This window comes from Galeopterus variegatus, unplaced genomic scaffold (assembly GCF_000696425.1).
Source record: "Galeopterus variegatus unplaced genomic scaffold, G_variegatus-3.0.2 Scaffold1012, whole genome shotgun sequence".
Classification (NCBI taxonomy): domain Eukaryota; kingdom Metazoa; phylum Chordata; class Mammalia; order Dermoptera; family Cynocephalidae; genus Galeopterus; species Galeopterus variegatus.
Window position 1 is genome coordinate 454669 of NW_007727123.1, and position 21738 is coordinate 476406.

Genomic DNA, 21738 nt, shown 5'->3' on the forward strand with positions numbered 1-21738 from the left:
CATTTGGTATTGTCAGTGTTTTGGATTTCCACCATTCCCATAGATGTGTTGTGATATCTCATTGTCATTTTAATTTTAATTGCAATTCCCTAATGACATATGATGTTGAGCATCTTTTCGTATGGCTGTACGTGTATGGGTTGATTTCTGGGTTCTCTATTCTGTTCCATTGGCCTATGTGTCTGTTTTTATTACAGTACTATGCTGTTTGGGCTACTGTAGCTTTGTAGTATAGTTTAAAGTCAGTGTTATGCCTCTGGCTTTATTTTTTTGCTCAGGATTGCTTTGGCTATTCATGGTCTTTCATTCTTCCATGTGAATGTTAGGATTGTTTTTTTATCAGTTCTGAGAACAATATCCTTGGGATTTTGATGGGGATTGTGTTGAGTCTATAGATCATTTTGGATAGTATTATCACAATGTTAATTCTTCCAACCCGAGAGCATGGGATATCTTTCCATCTTCTTGTGTCCTCTTTAATTTCTCTCAACGGGGGTTTGTAGTTCTCATTGTAGAGATTTTTCACATCCTTGGTTAAATTGATTTCTAGGTATTTTATTTTTTTGGTGACTATTGTAAGTGGGCTAGCTTTCTTGATTCCTTTTTCTGTTAGGTCATTGTTGGAGTATAGAAATACTACTGATTTTTGTGTCTTGATTTTGTATCCTGCAACTTTGCTGAAATCGTTTATTAACTCTAAGAGTTTTTTTTGTAGAGTCTTTAGGCTGTTCTATATATAGGATCATATAGATATAAATGAGGGATATATCATATAGATATATCATCAGGGACAGATGATATGATCCTATATATAGAACAGCCTTTGCCCATTTTTTAATCAGGTTGTTCATTTCTTACTGTTGAGTTTTAAGAGTTCTTCGTATACTTTGGATAAAAGCCCATTCATTATGAGAAACGTCTTTTGCAAATATTTTCTCCCATTCTGTGGCTTGTCTTCTCATTCTTTTGATAAAGAGATTTTTAAAAAGAATGTTTAGTTTGTTTTTTGGACATCTTCCCTGTGCTGGATACTGAAGTAGAGGCAAGGATTATAGTGGTAAAAGAACATCACACATGACCCCTGTGCTTAAGACAAGACAATCAAGTGAGCATAATCAACTGTGGTAAGTTGTATAATGAAGGTAATACAGTGTACTACGTTGGTGTTAGCAAAGCTCATGAGTCCGAGGAGATCCAAAGAAGGCTTTTACATGTAGCCAACATTTATTGAGCATATAATATATTCCAGGCACTATTTCAAGAACTTTACATTTACTTATTTAATCCTTACAACAACTCTGAGATTATCATCATCATCTACATCATCCCCATTTTACAATCAGAGAACTGAGACACAGAGATGTAGTGGTGGGGGTGGATTCAAACCTAGGCAGGGTGGCTCTAGAGCCTGTACTTGCAACTGTACCAGGCTTTTTGGAGGAAATGGCCTTTAAGAGGAAAATCTAAGGATGATTAATTGGAAACTAATCAGGTTACAGGGGGAGAGTTCCTCTAGGCAGAGGGAACAATGTGAGGGAAGGCTGGAGGTCAGAGAGAGCAAGTCAAGTATCTGAAAATAAGTTATAAATGGAGTGAGGGATGTATGGCTAGGGAGGTAGATCAGGCCATAAAATAAATGCCTGGCAAACCAATCTAAGGAGTCTACTTTACCATATCCCAAGGGGGAAGGAAGTAATTGAAGTAATTGAAGTGTTTTAAGCAGGGGAAAACATGTTAGTTTTCTGTCATGAAAAGATCACTGAGAGAAATGGATTGGAGGGGAGCAAAATTGTAGGTAGAGACAAGTTGGGTTGGGAGATGTTGTAATATAGGAGAGGGATAATGACTTGCATTAGGATATTGGCATTGATGGTGGAGAGAAGTGAGTGGATTTATGAGATGCTCTATTTAGAACGATGAATTGTTATAACTTCAGTGGTTGATTGAATGTGAGGGTTGAAAGAAAACCCAAAGATGACTATCAGATCATGGCTTGAGAGCTTGGTAGAGAGTGGTGCATCCCCTAATTTCCTTCTGGAGGAGAAGCAGTATGGGAAGGGACTGGAGGAACAGAGGTGAAAGATGAGTTAAGGCTTAGATTTGCTGCGTTGGAAAGTGTTTGAGTTAGGCAAGTTAAGCACTTATATATGCAGATGTAACTTAATTATAGGACTAGCACTTAGGAAAAAGACTTGAACTGGAAATATATATGTGTATATATGTATGTATATAAAATTTGTGAGTCATTCATATAGAGGTAGGAAATTAAGCTGTGAAAGTCAGAAGGGAACAGTCAATAATTTCAAAAATTGCTGAGAGAACAAGGAAAAGCCTGAATAGTGTCTGTTGGTAGTTTTGGTGACTATGTGTATATATGTATGTATATAAAATTTGTGAGTCATTCATATAGAGGTAGGAAATTAAGTTGTGAAAGTCAGAAGGGAACAGTCAATAATTTCAAAAATTGCTGAGAGAACAAGGAAAAGCCTGAATAGTGTCTGTTGGTAGTTTTGGTGATTACCATATGCATGTAATTGAGGCATGAATGGGAGATGAGGATTTAGAGAGGGTGGTAACTGGAGTGGAACATGGGGTAGTAGCTTTTTAATTTGGGGCTTCTTTAGAATTGAGAGAGCCTCAAGCATGTTTAAATGTTGATGGGAAGGAACCAGGGAAAAGGGAGAGATTGGAGACATTACTGATGGGGATTACAGAAAGAAGTCTCTGAGTAGATTTGAAAGAATGGAATCTAGAGCCCAGATGAAGGGAACAAACCAAGGAGGAAGGACTCACAGCAGCTTCCATGTGATAAGACAGAGACAGGAATTTCCATGTTGAGTATCAGGAAGGGGGAGCAGGTTTCCTCTGATGGCTTTAGTTTTCGTTGTGAAGTAGGTGAAGCTTTCTTCTGAGAGAGTAGGGGACAGAATGTGTTGGCAGTTTTAGAAACATCAGGAGAGGATATTTGAAATAGTTGCTGTGGGGGATGAGTATGCCAACAAGGAAATCGTAGTAGCATTGCTAGGCAGTTTTGAGGGGCCAGTTAAGGCCGGTGACCAAGAATTTATGGGTGGCATTGGCCTTCATTAATTAATTTTAATTTAAGTAGCAGCGTTTTGAAGAGATTGAGATTTCTTTCTGGGCAGTTACCTTATTAAGTATTTCAGTAGTCACCTTTAAATGCCTTAAGAATTTGGCTCCTTTTCCTCCAATAATGATTGTTACAAGAGCGTCCTAAAGTGTAGAGAGGCAATGGGTCATAAGATAATAAAATGAAAATATTTTGCTTTAAAACCTTTTCAGTAATAGACCTGGATTTTTTGATTCTTTAGTCATATTTTATACCACTCTTCTACTTAAAATAGAATCTTAGAGTTACACAATTTTTAGAGCTGGAAAGGAGGCCTTTGAGATCATATTTTTCCTTTCTTTTGACCAGACCTGTTTTTTTTTAAAAAAGCATGAGGATATTTGCCAAATGAAATCTTATAGGAATGACCAATACATAAAACAGCTAAAAATGGTGGTACTTTGATGTGAGCTGGTAACTAAGAACCCAAACTCTGGAGTCACACTGTCTGGAATTACAATAACCTGGCTCTGCTTTCTAGCTATGTAGCTGCTAAGTTCCAGTTTCCTCATCTATAAAGTCAGTAATAATATCATAGAGTTTTTATGAATTTTAAATAAGATACTATATATTAAACTGCTTAGTACACTGCTTTATAAATGTTAGTTTGGTTAATTTGGTTACACTGGGGTGGGGGACATTCTAGCAGCTTGTATTATTCCGTTTCTGTTGCTTATAACAAAATACCTGGAACTAGGTAATTTATAAAGAAAACAAAATTTATTGCTTACAGTTTCAGAAGCTGGGAATTCCAAAGTCCAGGGAACACATTTGGTGAAGGCCATGGTTGTGGCAACAGTGACCCAGGCATCTCACATCACAGAAAATGGTGGAGCAGAGAGAGCCTAACCTCTCATGTGCTCTTCTTTTAAAGCCCTCAGAACCACGCCCCTGACCATCATTTTTAATCTGTTCATTATGGCATGGTCCTATGATCTTATCACCTCTTCAAGGCCCCACTTTTCAATTACTGTAATAGGATTTCCCACTTTCAACAGTTACAGTGAAGATTTAAGTTTCAGTGAGGTTGGAGGGGCATCCAGTCTACAGCATTCCACCCCCGACCCCCCAAAACTCATGTCCTTTTCACATACAAATACATTCATTCCATCCCAAAAGTCTTAATTTGTTTCAACTCAAAAGTTCATAGTCCCATCTGTGAATTCAAAACAAGTTATCTACTTCCGAGATATGAAGGTGAGACAAACATAGGGTACATATTCCTGTTCCAAAGGGGAGAAATAGGCCAAAAGAAAGGGGTAACAGGTCCTAAACAAGTCCAAAACCCAGCAGGGCAGGCATTAAATCTTACATCTGACAAATCATGTACCTTGACTCCATGTTCAGCGACCTCTGCACACTGGTATAGGGCTTGGGTCCCTAAGTCCTTGGGTGGCTCTGCTCCTACGGCTTTCCTGGTCTCAAGCAACACTTCAGCTCTCCCAAGCTGGTATTCCACTCTGTAGTCTGGTAGCTCCACAGGTCTGGGGTCTCTGTAGTGGTCCTGCTCTCACAGCTCCACTATGCATGGTGCTGGGGGTTTTCTGCTGCAACTTCAAACCCCCGTTTCCACTTTCACTCTGTAGTCTGGTAGCTCCACAGGTCTGGGGTCTCTGTAGTGGTCCTGCTCTCACAGCTGGAGCTGGGGGTTTTCTGCTGCATGGTGCTGGGGGTTTTCTGCTGCAACTCCAAACCCCCGTTTCCACTTCGCATTGCTCTAGTGAAGGCAGGCTCAATGTGGTGACTCTGCCCCTGTGACACATCTCTTCCTGGGCCCCCACACTTTTCCCTACATCCTTTGAAATTGGGGTGGAAGCTCCCAAGCCTTCACAGTTCTGGCATTCTGTGAGCCTGCAGACCTATCACCATGTGGATGCTACCAAGGCTTCTGGCTTGGATTTTCCAAAGCTGCAGGTCCAGCCACGCCTGGGGCCAATTTAGCCATAGCTGGAGCAGCCAAGTAGCCAGGGTGCTGGTGTGAGAAGCAGCATCCCAAGGTGGCCCTGGGCAGCTAGCCTGTGAAGGGCACCTCAGGCCTGTTCCCCAAGACCATTCTAGGCCTTTGGGCCTGAAATGGAAGTGTTGGCCCCAGAAGCTTCTGCAGTGCCTCGGGGCCTTTTTCTCCTTCTCTTTATAATCCCTCTTTCTTGTACTAATCTTAGTACCATTGAATTTTTCTCCTGAAAATGCTCTCTGCTTCTCTACCATGTGGCCAGGCTGCAAATTTTCCAAATTTTTAGGCTCTGTTTCCCTTTTAAGTTCCGGCTTTACATCATGTCTTTGCTGCCATAACTTAGTGTAGGCTGTTTCAAGTAACCATGCAGCTTCCTGAATGCTTTGCTGCTTGGAAATTTCTTCCACCAAATACTCTGGTTCACAACTCTGAAGTTCCATCTTCCATAAAGTCTTAGGTCATGGACACAATTTAGCTAAGTTCCTTGCCAGTCCACATCAAGGGTGATCTTTACCCCAGTTTCCAGTAAGTTCCTTCTTATTCACATCTGAGACCTCCTTGGAATGGTCTTTACAGTCCATATTTCTATCAGCATTCTGATCACCACTATTTAACCAGTCTCTAAAACATTCCAAACTTTCCCTAGTTTTCTTGTCTTCTAAACTTTACCAGCATCTAGACTTTTCCTAGTCTGTTCCTTCATATTCTTCCAGCCTCTCCTCAACACCCAGTTCCAAAACTGTTACCACATTTTTAGGTATTTATTATAAGCAACACCCCCTTCTCTGGTACTAATTTTCTGTGTTAGTCTGTTTCTGTTGCTTATAACAAAATACCTGGAACTGGGTAATTTGTAAAGAAAACAAAACTTATTGCTTACAGTTTCAGAGGCTAGGAAGTCCAAAGTCCAGAAAACACATCTGTTGAGGGTCTTGGTGGTGGCATCAGTGACCCAGGGGTCTCACATGGCAGAAAATGCAGAACAGAGAGAGCCTAACCTCTCATGTGCCCTCAGCCATGCCCCCTACCACCATTTTTAATCCATTCACTATGGCATGGTCCTACAATCTTATCACCTCTTCAAAGCCCCACTTTGAATTAACAGGATTTCCCACCCTCAACAGTTACAATGGGGATTTAAGCTTCAATGAGATTGGGGAGGCATTCAGTCTACAGCACAGCCTTACTGCCTGGTCTCAACCTTACTATGTGGTGGCTCCTGAGGTGCCTTCCTGGAACACTTCTATGGAGTGTAGTTTGTAAACCTCTGATGTAGCTCATTTCCCTCAATTTGCAGATGAGGAAACTGGGCTCTAAACTAACGAATAATATTTTAAGGGTCACAGACCAATTTGTTCTGCTCTAGGCTCTGCACAATCATCCTTGCAGAATTAAGCCACATAACCATACCTAGATGCTGTCGCTTTTGTCTTGGTGGTATCTGAGAAATGAAGTGTTGACCTTGAGTTAGAAGGAAGCTTAATATTTTAAAAATTATAAAGGTGTCAACTGATAAAATAATATATGAGGGGTCTTCAAAAAGTTCATGGAAAGATTCATATTATCTTTTAATTGTACTTTCCCACAAACTTTTTGAAGTACCCTTGTAGAGTGCCTTTATGAAGTATATGGTGTTTAGTAAAAATCTATCAGATGGATGGACTGAGTGGGTTCTTTAATATATTCTTTTGTTGCTGTTTACTCTTGTAAATCTAAATTTGAATACTCTTTTAAAAGGAATACACAGTCTCTTGTTGAAAGTTCTAAAAGCTTGACAGTTCTTTAGGAGAACTATCCAATTTATCTTATGATAGAACTATAATTTACAGTAAATATGGGCCTTCTGCCACCAATCTTGGATTTATTCTTTAAATGGTGATGGAAAGCTCATAATTTTATGGTAAATGATGCATGAAACATAATAAAAAATATGGTGTCTGATATATATTGGTAATAAATAGTTTGTCACTGGCAATTCTTGTGAAATGTGATTTAAATCATAAATTTTGCCATTGGGTCTTAATTACAAAGTCCTTTATAAGATATTGTACTCTTCTGATTAAAGAAGAAAAAGTACAGTATAATTAATTCTAGAGATATGTATTGGAAAAGAAACATTGTATTAGTTTCTGGGATGCAAAAATGAACAGGAATGGTATTTACATTCCAAGAACTTTCATTCCATCCCAGGAATTGTGAACTGCCACAACTTTTTGAAGAACAGTTTGTGTTAGTCATTATCACAAGCCTTAAAAGTGTACCTACCTCTCGATCTAGCACTTCTACCCGCGGTGCGGGCCCAACACCGAGGGTTGCGATCCTGTTGCTGGTCCCCGGTACGGGCGTGACACCAAGGGTTGCGATCCCGTTACCGGTCAGTAAAAAAGACAAAAAGAAAAAAAAAAAAAGATGTGCATAGAGATTTCTAACCTTAACTTTTCCTCCCTTCTTACTGGAAATTTTTTATTTGTAAAAAAGAAAAAGTTATACAAACAGGTACTCGACTTGGCAGCAATGAAAGTCTCATTTTTCCCCTTTCCTCGTTCTCTTCGAGTAAACAAAAAGGGAGGAAAAAGACAAGAAATGACCAATTCCTAGTTTGATAGTTAATATGTTCTGTCTAAGGATTAGCAGTTTCTCATCAGGCATGGATTAGTCAGCAAGTTGTTTTGAACAATTAAAATTTTTTCCTAACAATAGAAAACTAATCTGCGTTTTCAGTTTTTATTAGATAAGGATATTAGTAATACAGCGATAGATACAAATAGCCTGATTTTTGCTGTATTTTATAAATACATTTATAGAACTGAGTACTGTTCTCTACAGAATAATTGTTATCTTTAAAGCACACATGCTTAACAGTTAGAGTAAAAGAACCTATGATGATAACATTCTTTTCCTTTTTTTTTTCTCTTTTTAGGCCTCATTGCTACGATTTCAGAGTACCCTGGTAATAGCTGAGCATGCAAATGATTCTCTAGCACCCATTACTTTAAATACCATCACTGCAGCCAAACATGTTGGAGGTGAAGTGTCCTGCTTAGTAGCTGGAACCAAATGTGACAAGGTGAGAAATTTTTAAGGTCAGCCATAGCAAATATAATCTCCATCAAGAGACAGGGAAAGATGACGACAGAGAGTTATGCTGAGGACTGTAACCTAAAGTGGGCTCTAATGCTCATTAAATGGCAAGTGTCACAACCATTACTGTGTGTGAAAAAGGAACTAAAAGGTTTGCTCACTAAGCATTTTATCTTTTGAAATGAGGTGGGATATTTGATTTAGTTTCACTGGCACCATCAGGTGCCATCAGGTACCAAGTAGAATGATAATATTTGAGTCTCCTTAGAGGTTAATAGCCGATCCCTTTTTTGTATTGATGAATATACTTGCTAATTGCTTCTAATTTCTGAAAGTGGCAAATCTGGACAAAGTATCATGGGCATTAATTTTTAGTTGGTAGAAGAATTCAAGTCTAAATACTATTCTTTTCAAACAATAGCTGGTACTAAAAGATGGTCTTAGTTTTTGTTGTTGTTGAAATAATACAGTGACAGCTTTGGAAACTAACCTCCTGGAAAGGAGCTGTAATATGATCTATGGGGTCTGTGCCATTGGGCTGCAGGGTGGAGGAGTGCTTCAGTGAAGCTTACACAGCTTGAGCCACCAGTTCCTTCTTGCACTATATAGGAGTTGCTGAGTGTGTAGTTGGGGGCTTGAATCTCACAGAGGAATAGATCTGGAGAGAGTGTGTTTCTTTTCAGAAGATTTTGTTTATTTTTTATTAAATAATTGATGCACAGTATGTGATAATGCAGGTTCAGAATGCTAGTGTTGCTTCTGTCTAATTTGCTATGCAAAATTGGTATTTTAGAAGAGTGTATTCTAGCAGGGTTAGGGTAAGTTATGTGGATTTCTTTACTTAATTCCTGCAAATAACTGTTAAATCTTATATAGTTGATATTAACCACAGTGTATGATAATATGGGTAAGGTACCTTTTTGGGTCACTCTGTTTTCAGATGTATACAAATTCTTGATTTGTTTGTTTTGCTGTGATTTTGAATAATTATTCTAAAATTACTTTTAAAATATTTGAAATGATATTTTATTTACAGTATTTGAGAAAAATAAAAACAGAAATCCACTTCTCACTTAAAATCTTATCACCATATTATATTCTAATCTTAAAGAAAAACAGCCAGTAGCTATATACAGAGATTGTTCATAACCTTGGCAGATTTCAGTTTTATACTGTTTTCTTTAGCTATTTATCATAGACAGTAAGTGATTCTTCTGTGTAGAAGTTTTTGCCAGTAAAAAACCAGATAGTATTGATGGGAAAGTTTTGTCCCATTTTATATCCCAGAGTGCTAAACAGCTGCTTTGGAATTAACTGTGTTTCTTAGTTGGAAATTCTCTTAAAGATAGAGAAGCTAAATACAGATGCATCCATAATAAAGGACCTTTGTGGTACAAGATAGTATGCTGGTCAACACTCAGCAGAGGTACTTTTGCACAGCATCCTTTCTTCAGTGAATACTGTCGCAACCTCACAGTCCATTGAGGGGGGTAGGAGGCACAGCCTTTTATGCCCTCTCATCAGTGAGTCAGCATGGAGATGAACAAGGAGACAGAAGACAATAATATGACTGATGTGACTCTGCTAAAGCAGAAACCAGTCATGCTGTGTTAAAGATACTTGAAAAGGGGAATTCTAGTTACCTTCTATACACAGAAAATCTGAGTAGTCAAAAAGCTTTCTAAGAGTACCCCAGGCTGATTCCAAACAGGGAAAATGAGGAATTAAAATAGAAAATATTTTGCTTTGTCATAGACAGATGTATGTACATGGTCAAGAACTCAGTGATTGACAATGTACTGTTATATAAGATTTTCTCTAATGCCCAAGGTTATTAATGTTAATATCAGCAGAAATTATTATTGCCAAATAAAGTGCGGTAGACTAAACTAGAATGGTTAAATCCTTTTGTTACCTCTAGGAAATTTTAAGTCTAAAATGTATATGCTGTATTGTTAATGAGAGGGAGAACACTTCATTTTGACGATTTGTAAAATGATGAATTTATACTTGCATTGACCCAAAGGTAAAGAGCACAATTTACAACTAAATTTGAATAAAGAACCATGTTGATTTAGGTTTATAAATTAGTATTTTTCTTTTTTGAGGCAGGAATTTTTGTTGAAATCCTTTGTAGTAGGACTATGTAAGGTCAATTGGTAGTAAGATCAATTGGCATAAGATTTTCTTCTTGTTGAAGAATCTATTTTTTTTCCTAAGTAGCCCTTTTGCTAATAAGAATGATTTTTACAGTTGACCATTAAGATTTTATGCTCTGTTGATATTTGTAGTAGTGGCTATATTTGTATACTTCTGATAGATGGATAATTAGAAACTTATCTTTTAATCACAGGTGGCACAAGATCTCTGTAAAGTAGCAGGTGTAGCAAAAGTTCTGGTGGCTCAGCATGATGCATACAAAGGCCTCCTTCCAGGTGAGGTTTTCTAGTGGAAAAAAATGTAGTGTCTAAATAATGCTTGAATATATGAATATGAAAATATCATGAAATGTGTTTTATCAAATGTGTTCAATTCTCAGAGGAACTGACACCATTGATTTTGGCAACTCAGAAGCAGTTCAATTACACACACATCTGTGCTGGAGCATCTGCCTTTGGAAAGGTGAGAAGATTGAGAATATGGAATCTGATGTCACTATTTCGTTTTGCTGAAATAGACTTTGTTTAGCTAGCCAATCCTGATTTATATGAATTAATGTGGTAATTTTGCTAAAATTTATTCTTTCAAGATTTTGTCATAATTTTTGTTAAAACTCCATTTCCAGGTTTTCAAATTCTGTCCTGGAGAAAACTATTTAGGCTATTGTTTTAAAATGATCTTTGTTTAAAAACAATGTTGAATTTTGTGTGTGTGTGTCTGTATGTCATTTGTATTAGTAACTCATCTTAAGAGATGATTTATTTGGGTGGCTGATGGATATTTAGAAAGGCCAAATTCTATATCCTTGGGGGATTTGGGAAGGGCAGAGTGGTGGTTGAAGATATCCTTTGGGTAAAGAAAGCTGAAATCGGATCCTGTGATTAGTGATCTGTCGGAAGAGAGAATGTGCTATTAGATAGGGAGTAGTCTGTATGGAGTTAAAAATAAATAAATAAAAAGGGAGGGAATGCAGAGGGAGCCCAAGACAAGGAATTTCTCAGTGTATCTTTCTGGCTGTCTCTGCGGCCATGAGTATTATCCTAGCTTCCTTTTCTTTTATTCCATCCTTAATAAGCTGTAGTTTTTAGTCTTTATTTGTACTTTAAAAAATTACAAAATAAGTTGTACACAGATACATTCTGGTTAGAAAGGATGCATACAGTACAGCGGTGTGCAGAGCAAGGTATCAGAGTCTACCTGCTTATTCCCAATTCACCCTTCCCTCTTCAAGGGTACAGCTGTTAACAATTGTACATTCTTTTAGATCTCTTTATATGGATTTTAAAAATATAATGCATGTTCAAATATATATACATATTTTACTTCTAAAATGAATTGGCATGAATTGTCTTGTGATTAGTGGTTTTTGCTTAAGAGTATGTCTTGAAAATATTAACTCATAATGTGGATGTCTTTTTTTTTTTTTTTAATGGCTGGCTGGTATGGGGATCCAAACCTGTGACCTTGGTGTTATAATGCTGTGATCTAACCAACTGAGCTAACTGGCCAGCCCTAGGTGTCTTTTTTCTTTTCTTATGGCTGCATAATATTTCATATTTAGCCAAGGATAGGTTGTTTCTAGTTTTTTGCATTTATAAACTTTGCTGTGAGGAAACATCCCTGTACATACATCTTTGTATATATGTGATGGTATTTATTTAGTGAAAAGGCTGGGTCAATATGGCTTTGTGCTTAAAAATTTTTTATATATGTTGCTAAATTGCCAACACTTGGTATTACACATTTTTACATTTTTTCCCCTAATCCAATGCATAAAAAGATCTTTGTGTACCATTCCATCTCTGAGAGTTTTGATTCTATGTTGGATAATTTAAACAGTTTCGTGAGTCTTGAGTTTCTGTGGTGACAGTGCACCTAAAAGATTGTTAGACCAAGAAAGAGTGTTTGTTATCTTATTAGCTAGATTTTAGTACTCTGGCCTTGATTGCTATGTTGTGACAAGGTGGGAGTTTTGAGAATAAAGGTAACATAATAGCTGGTGCTGCAGCCTGGGAATAGATTAGGAATGAGAAAGTATCTATGAAAAGAAGCTAAACAGTTTGCTCTAAAACCTTTCTTCAGCAACTGTGATTTTGAGGTAACACACTTTTATACTGGTGTGCCAGAATTTTAAAATATATCATTTTTTTGTGGATGAGAAGAACACAGCAGTAGTTATTGCATCTCTTTCCTGTGTGGTCAAACCTATTGGACAGCATATCCTTTTAAAGACCTAAATATCTGTGTACCATCCATCTTCTCAAGACGTGTGGATGGAAGACCAGACCCAGTAAAACATGCCTTTAAGCATCATGGTGAATGTTTTTTATGATATGTAAAATAAAACAAGGGATACTGAAAGTACAGAAGACATTAAATTTCAAGCAATTTAGAAAGTTCTAAAACTTTAAAAAGAGGCATAGTACGCATGACTAAAATTTGTAAGAGAATCTGCTCAGCCAGATAATAATATTTCAGTAGTAATTCCTGAAAAGTTGAAGAAGGTGTTTCAGGAAAAGGGTTTCTTACTGAAGCAAGCTTTAAATATTGACAATTCTGTTTTGTTTTAAAAGTAGGTGTCTTCTTAACCACTTATTTATCAAGTTAGAATGATATTTAAAGGCATTTTAATTGTTTTCCCAAACTTTCTACTTACTGTGGGATCTTAATTTTTTCTAGTTGTGGCTTAGCAGTGGTACTTTTTAGTAGCTTTTTAATCATGGTTGAAAGAAGATTACTATGTGATGTAGGTAATGATAAAATGAAAATTAGAAAGCCTTTCCTGTTGGAAATATGGCAGAAGGGAAATTGACTCTGTGTTCAACACTTGTCAGCATCAATATATATAGGACCACTTATTAGATAAGGAGTAGGGACACAGGAGAAATAGAAGAAACAAAACCTTTGTCTTTGGGATGCTTATAAATCTAGTTGAGGATCACATAGTATGAATAATAAAAATAATTTTAAAACAAAATACATGTTAGTGCCAGTTAACAGTGTAATTGTATGTGCAGGTGGGAGGATGCAGAATAAAGAAGTGATTATAGAATAATACTGGGAGAATTCTTAGAGAACAGAGAGGGTTGGAATGGGGAGAACTTGAATAATGTTATATTGAGAATATGTCCACTAGAGGCACTATCCTATACCAAGTTCAGGAGGTGCCATGGAGTAAGCTATGTGTAGAAAGTGTAGAATTCAGCTTTTTTATTTGTGTAATAAAAAGCAACACTTCACTTTTTTGATTGCACTTACATTATCTAAAAGAACTTTGAGTCTGGAAAGTATGGATATTCAGTCTTTATTAACTGATTGTCCTCTGTTTTAGACCCCTAGAGTCATAGAACTGTAGATTATAAGTATGGAGATTCTCTTCCCCTCATTGTGAGATGAAATAACTGAGACCTGGGAAAATTGTGACTTTCTCAAGGTTACCTGCTAGTGAGAACAAAGTTAGTACCGTGTTCTCGTGTTTATTCCAGAGATGTTATATGCATATGCAAGTAAAAGCATATACATCTATTTTTGCTGCTCTTTTTATACATACTACACAGACTGTTCTTTAGGTTAGTTTTGATCTTTTTTTAATGCAGCATCAATTTTTTTTTTTTCTTCCTTTTTGTCTTTTTTTTACTGACCGGTAACGGGATTGCAACCCTCGGTGTCGCGCCCGTACCGGGGTCCGGCAATGGGATTGCAACCCTCAGTGTTGCGCCTGCACCACGCTCAGCCAGTGAGCAGGAACCTATCTCCACATGGGATCTGAACCCTCGGCGGGAGCGCCGCTGCACTCCCAAGCGGCACACTCTCCAGTGCGCCACCGGGCCGGCCCATGCAGCATCAATTTAAATAAAAAGTGCAATGTCTGCTTTGTAATTTTTTCTTTCAAATACATTAATATATACAATTATAATCTTTTTCGGTATTTGAGAATTTACTACTCTTCTAATTTTTTTCTATCTTTTTTATCTAAATTCAGTAATCTATAACTGTCACACCTTGTAATTGATGTTTATTAAGACAAATATCGTATCTCATAATTTAACATAGTGAATTAAAGTGGCTTATTACTATAAAACTCATAAAACTCTTAATGTAGTTAGAGTAATTATGGTAGGCACTCACTTAATTTCAAAAGCTATCTAAAAAGCTGTGCTTGAAGTTGTTAGATGTCTGAATATGTATGTGAAATGCAAAATATTTGAATTAATGTTTCTACAGAATATACATTTAAGAAGACGGCATTGCTGATAGTTTATAGATATCCATCAATATGTGTGTAACTCACTGCTTCTTTTGCTTTTAGAACCTTTTGCCCAGAATAGCAGCCAAACTTGATGTCGCCCCAATTTCTGACATCATTGAGATCAAGTCACCTGACACATTTGTGAGAACTATTTATGCAGGTGAGTACCTAAAGAAGGTAATTAACAACATGTTAAATTTTAGTTAAAAACAGAAATTAATCTTCTGAAGATAGGATTTTAAGCCATCCAGTTGCTTTAAATGGACCATCTTAAAGGTTTCTGAGGAAAATCTTTGTCTAAAATTGCTGCTGGACCATGACATGGCATTCTCTCTGATAGATCCTGAGCACAATGCTTTCTTGCCTGGTTATTCAGTTTGCTGAGAGAGAATTTTCCAGTGGCCAAAAAAATTAGATTCACTATTCAATGTATTTTGTAAGTGGCACCTAAAAAAGGAAAAAAAAAAATTTTTTTAAATAGTATTCTCAATCTTCATTGCTTCTCCTACTCCACTTTATTTGCATTAAGAAATTCATTTCACTGTCTCTTTAGTTGATTGATCTTTTGCTAAGCACACTGGCCTCTAGTGGGGATGGGGAAGGCAGTGTACTCTTTGTTCTTTCTTATTAAAGTTGTGTGTTTCAATGTAAGTGGTCAATTCTCAAATCAGACCTTTCATCTTCAGTAATGTTTGAGGGGAAATATTTGGTTAGTCATGGTTAAAATTCTGGCAAGTTTCCCTACTAGCTTTTTTTGGGTGCGTGTGATCCGAACCCTCGGGCGGGAGCGCCGCCGCGCTTCCCAAGCGGCGCACTATCCAGTGCGCCACCGGGCCGGCCCAAGTCAAGGTTACTCTTAATGTGATTGCTAATCCATAAGAAATGTCTCAAGTCCTTTTAAAATCTTGGCACGACTCCAGTTGTTTATGCCCTATCATGTTTTCACATATATTCCTCCTTTAGCAGGCACAGTAGCTACATTATTATTAAGTTGTTACAGCTCATATTTTCAGTTACTGATTGTTTCATTTTTGTTCTTATTCATTTTAGGGAGACAGTATGTTCTTAGTGTGGCTGCTTCTAGTTTCTTGCTTCCAGGCTTGTCAGCACCTGTCCTATTTTTAGAGCCATCCAGGGTTATGCAAATATCCACTGATGTTTTTCTTCCCTGTTATGGTCCTCTTTTCCCTATACTTACTTAGTAGAGGTAGAAAAGAACTAGTCCACAGTTAGGTTTTGCATTGCCTATGAATTAAATTCTGAGCCTCAAAGGAATACTCATTTTGTTGCCTTTTGTTGTTGCTTTTTAAAAATAAATGGTGTGTTTTAGGAAATGCTTTATGTACAGTGAAGTGTGATGAGAAAGTGAAGGTGTTTTCTGTCCGAGGAACATCTTTTGAAGCTGCGGCAACAAGTGGAGGTAGTGCCAGTTTAGAAAATGGTAAGTATCCATTTAGAGTTTTTTTGTTTGTTTGTTTTTGTTTCCTGTTTTTTTAGTTCATAGATTGAATTAGAATAAGAGATAAACTCTGGTTAAATTTCTAATGCAGAGTAATTGAAAGTTCAGTATAAATGGTATTACCAAGCTTACACAAAAATAAGAAATATTTATAACATCTCTTTTTTAAGAAAATTGTATTAATATTATTTTTTACATTCTACGATGTTGTTGTGGAGCAATTGGGAGGGAGAGGAAGAGGAGAAAGGGGAGGGGAATGGGATGGAAGGAGGAGGAAGGAGGAGGAGTTGGATTGAGGCCTGTGGCACCCCCCACATTCCCACAAGGGAGACCGGTGGGCTTCCAGCAGGGCTTGGTTATTGCCGGGCTGGGCGCAGATGCCAAGGGGGTGTGGCAATAGCCCTTGCCTCCCACCACCCCCCATTCAGGAACCCAGGGCCCTTCTTGCTGAGGCTTGCTGGTCATCACTGGGCTGGCTGAGGGTGTGGGGGCCGTGGTCGAGGCCCTCGCCCCTTCCACTGCCCCAGCTGGGAGAGCCCAGGGCACCTCCTGTGGCAGCTCAGTGGTCAATGCTGGGCTGGTTGCTCGTGCAGGGAGGGCGTGGACAAGGCCCTCAGCCCCAGCCACCCCGGCTCAGGAGAGCCCGGGGCATTTCCTTTGGCAGCTTGGTGGTCGTCACTGGAGTGGTTGCACTTGTGGGGGGGGGGTGTGTGTGGCTGAGGCCCAAGGCCCCCATCCTTGAGACAGGTTGCAGGTGTTGGGGATGTGGCTGAGGACCCGGCCCTCCCCACTTCCTGTCTTGGTAGCCCACGGGACTTCTGATCCTTCTAGGTGTTATAGGTGTTCTTTGGTGAAATGAGACCTTTACTAGTTATCAAACTTTGTCTCTGGTTGTAGGTACTTTGTTTTTTCTTTCGGTTCCGTGTTGGATTATTTGCTGTTCCCACCACTTAAACTCTGCACTGGAACTAATTTGCTGTCCTTTGCTTACTTCTAAAATGGGGGACTTCCTGTGGGGACCAGTACTTGAGATTTGTGGTTGAGCTAAATTGCTGCTTTGCTGCTGATTCCCTAGGGGGATTTTTGTGTAGCTCAAGTTTTAACGGTTGACTTTATAGGTACTTTTGGATCTGGTGAAATCTGTTGCACCTGGGTTGTATAGAAACACTGGTCTGGGCTGAGTCTTTTCATCAAACTGCACTCCTTGCCATTCTATATTCTTGACCAGTCTCCTCTGAGTGGTCCTACGCTGATTGGAAAGCAGATCAGCTGTCCTTGCTGTGATCCAGTGTTCCCCCAGTGGGCCTGTCTCCCCCATCACCCATGCTGCAAACAGTTCCCATGGGACGGGCCATACTCTGGTCCCTTGCAATGACTCACTGGCCTCTGAGTGGCTCCTTTTTTTCAGTTGTTGTGGCTCGTCGGTCCTATGTGGGTCCACGGGAACCCTGTTGGTGGTACTGCTGGCCTGGGGGCCACCAAGGTCCTCTTCTTCTCTGCCACCTCCAAGCAACTCCATCCGAAGGGCAGAGCTGTGGCTTTTTGCTAGCTCCTGGTCTGTGCACTCAGCAGCTCCAGCCTTAAAGCGGCTGCAGCACAAAACAGTCAGAGCTGTTTTTTCTCTCTCTCATCATGACTTCTCCCACCTTCATGTACTCCGTAGGTCTCTCCCTCCTCTTCCCCTGAGCTCTAGTGGCCCAGCTTCACTGTCGTTGCTTTTTTATATAGTTGTAAATTGGTTGATTTATGGGAGAGAATGGCACTGAGGACTGTCTATTCTGCCATCTTAACCAGAAGAGATATAACATGTCTTTTTCACATAATGTTTGGTACTAGGATAGTTGCTTTGCTAGATCAAGGGAGTGGGAGAGAAAGGATCCATTAAGATTAATCTATTATATTAAAGTTTTTTACTCTCATCACTGTTTCCTATTGCACGACTTAAGTGATTCAGTGTAATATGAGAATGTGATGGTAGTAGATGTATAGAGGGTGTTATACTAAAACATATACAGTGTCTTATTTGAACCCCATAGAGAGAGGGTTATTCCAGTTTTACAGACAGACTCAGAATAAATGACTTTTTAAAAGTCATACAGCTAATGAGACAAAGGCTGGAACTTAGTCCCCTTAAGTCTTTCCATAATCAAAGAGAATGAAATTAGGAGCACAGAAAGTTAACAGTAATTAACAAACTTAAATTTCTTGGAATTGTGTATTTGTGTGTTTCTCTTAAAAATCATTATAGAACTAGAAATCGTATTAATTATTTTGTTATATATATCGATGTATGCAGCATCAAGTACCTCACCAGTAGGAATATCAGAGTGGCTTGACCAGAAATTAACAAAAAGTGATCGACCAGAGCTAACCGGTGCCAAAGTGGTGGTATCTGGTGGTAAGTGGAATATTAATTTTAAAAGGTGATGTAAACTTATAAAACTTTATTTTTTTGTTTTGTTTTTTAGTATTTTAGAGGAGCACAGATTTCAAATATAAGAAGTTGGTAAGCTATAAGAATTGTTCCCATTTTTCCAATTAGAAAAATGAAATTATGAGCATAATACACAATTTGGGCTGTTGTCGCACATCTGTGTCACTGGCACCAGGGGGAGCATGGTACAAATATCATCTCTATAGCTTTGACCCTTGTTATCTTTGTCTTGTTGATGGACTTTCATGTTATTCTGCAGAGTATGGTTGGCTTCTGAATTATAGAAAGTACTGGTTGCAGTTTCAGGCCTATTTTGTGTATAATTCCCACCCTTTATTCTACTTTGAAAGACTTCTGGGGTTGTCCAGGTCTCTGAATAACTCTGTGAAAGTTTCTTCACATTTAATATCAAAGCTGTTTAACATTGCCCAAGACTTGCTTCTTTTTTGTATATCATTCTTCTTATTTAAAAAATAAAATAAAATGACTTTTTATAGCCTGCTGGCTTTTTCAAAAATACAAACTGCTACGATTTTAATATCTTTCCAAATTAAATATCAAACAAAGTAATTAAGCTTCCAAACAGCTTTCTATTGCATGGGACATTGAGAATAATTTAATGTTTTGAAAAGATATATCTGACTTGTTAATTCACTTATTTATTCAAAAATGTTTATTGGGTATCCGTTCTATGACAGGACTCTTGCAAAGTGCTGGAGAAACAAAGATGAAAAGGCAGAATGTTCTTGCTCTCAGGGAGTTTAGTCTAGTTGGATGATTTCCATTCAAATAATAACTTCAGACATTCAGAGAATATTTATTGAGCATCTATTATGTGTAGAGATTTCTTAAATACTGCAGATATAGCAGTGACCAAAATAGATATGGATCCTGCAATTAAAGAATTTTCATTCTAGTGGAGAAAAACTGATATTAAAAATAAATTATACCATTAGTTAACTAGTAATTAATTACAATAGTGTTGAATGCTTTGTAGGAGAGGTATGGGTGTACCATAAGAGAAGTCAGAAAAGGTTTTATAGAGGAAGTGGTGTGCTTAATATGGCAGTTGTATAAGTATGAAAATTTACTCAGATATACAAAATAAAATTTTTATAGAATGGAGTTTATGTTTGCTTAATTTAGTTTTTTTTTTTTTCATCTTTTTTAATGAGGTCGGGGTTTGAAGAGTGGAGAGAACTTTAAGTTATTATATGACTTGGCAGATCAACTACATGCTGCAGGTAAAGTTACTTTCCTTAGCAGAAAGATGTTCTTTTTATGTTGGAAATATTTTTTCTTCATTTTTTTCATTTATGTATAAGTCATTCAAGTCTGCAAATTATTTTGTTTTCTGTGGGTTTTAGTCAGTTACTTTCCTTAGCAGAAAGATGTTCTTTTTATGTTGGAAATATTTTTTCTTCATTTTTTCATTTATGTATAAGTCATTCAAGTCTGCAAATTATTTTGTTTTCTGTGGGTTTTAGTTTTTCTTTCTGAAAGTTTTTCCTAGGCCTCTAAGAATATGGTATAACATTTAGTGTGGAGAGGGTGTCCTAGTACTTTTTTAGTATTTATGTGACACACTTACATTTGCCAAATCTTAGTTACCTAATTCAGATTCAGGAGTGCCCTGGGTTTTCCACTTTCTTGATGGTCTAATATAAATATCTCATACAAATAGAATACATTTAAAATTATTTTAAGATTGTAGTAAACTATTTATAGGAAGGATAGAATGTGTTATTAAAAGTGCATCTATAAGAATGGAGTGATTTCTTTTTGAAAAATAAAAAAATTTAAAATTTAAAATTTAAAATATTGATTGGTTTTTAACTGTATAATTACTACATGAATATATCTTTTTACAAAAACGTCCCAATTCTATCCTGTGTCCCTTCTTTTAAGAGTTTTGTATATAACTTTTTAGGGTTTTCTTGTGCTTTTCTATTATATAATATGTGTACCCATAGAAACAGTAATTGTTTTGTTTGAATAAAAGAATGATATTGACTCTTTGTAATTAGATGGTACTGTTTGAGGATGTTTTCATTTATTCTCTCATTGAACAAATATGTATCAAGTGTCTGCCATACGGCAGGCACTATTTCAAGTGCTAAGAAAATTACAGTGAACAAAAAACCCTCAAAATCTCTGCCCTGTAGAAATTACATTTCTGTTTGAATGAGACAGACCTTGTATTAGTTTTCTTTGGCAACAAATTTGTGTAACAAATTAACACAAATTTGGTGGCTTGAAACAATAGAAAGTTATTCTCTCAGAGTTCTGGAGGCCAGAAGTGTGTTGATATCAAGGTGTTTGCAGGGACATGCTCACTCTGGGAGCTCTAGGAGATTGTTCTTTTCCTCTTCCAGCTTCTGGTGGCTGCCCCGGTATTCCTGGGCTTGTGACTGCATCACTCCAGTCTCTCCCTCTGTCTTTGTATCACCTTCTCTGTTTATCTGCATCAAATATCCCTCTTCATCCCTCTTATAAGGTTACATGTAATGGCATTTAGGATTCACTTAGTTAATCCAGGGTAAGCTCATTCTCCCAAAATTCTTAACTTTATATCATATATGCTGCCACATAGTTAATATTCACAGGTTCTGGGGAATAGGAAGTGAATATATCCGTGGACGGGCCATTTTTATGTCTACCACAGACATTAAACATAATAAATTAGTAGGTAATATAGTATGTTAGTAAATGCTACGGGGTCTAATCAAACAGGTGAAGAAGGAGAAGTATTGGAGGGGGAGGATGGCAGTTTCAAATAAGGTGGTCAGAGTAGGCCTTAATGAGAAGGAGACATCTGAAGAAAAGTTTGAAGGTGGTGAGGAAGTGAACCATGTGGAAATCTGAGAAGAGAGTGTTTCAGGCAGAGGGACCAGTAAAGTGCAAGGAACCTTTCTAAGGCAAGAACATGTCTGGCCTATTTGCTGTAATAGCAAGAAGGCCAATGTTAGAATGGAAAGTGCAAAAGAGGAAATAGTAAGAGATAAGATTAGGAGGTAATGGGGGACCAGATCACATAGGACCCTGTGGGCCGTTGTAAGAAGACTGCTTTTCTCTGGATGAAATGGGGAACCATTGGAAGGTTTAAGTAGAAGAATGACATGGTCATTTAAAAATGCTACGAGATGAAATGGGGAACCATTGGAAGGTTTAAGTAGAAGAATGACATGGTCATTTAAAAATGCTATGAGGGATGGCGACAGGTCTGGAGTGAGCGTGCCAGAGGACAGAGAGAGCCTGTGAAGTGTGCGCT

General features: G+C 37.8%; 1 protein-coding gene across 1 annotated transcript in view; it reads left to right on the forward strand.

The window, feature by feature from the left end:
* The window catches only part of ETFA (electron-transfer-flavoprotein, alpha polypeptide), a gene marked incomplete at its 3' end in the record, with an annotated part of 28376 nt that extends 8626 nt beyond the window's left edge, over nt 1-19750 (forward strand). Inside the window, exons 2-8 of the mRNA XM_008574200.1 lie at nt 8005-8151; nt 10519-10600; nt 10705-10787; nt 14635-14734; nt 15905-16015; nt 18330-18431; nt 19643-19750. Of these exons, the coding sequence (XP_008572422.1) occupies nt 8005-8151; nt 10519-10600; nt 10705-10787; nt 14635-14734; nt 15905-16015; nt 18330-18431; nt 19643-19750 (733 nt within the window). The remainder of the gene's footprint in view (nt 1-8004; nt 8152-10518; nt 10601-10704; nt 10788-14634; nt 14735-15904; nt 16016-18329; nt 18432-19642) is intronic.
* Nucleotides 19751-21738: the final 1988 nt, after the last annotated feature.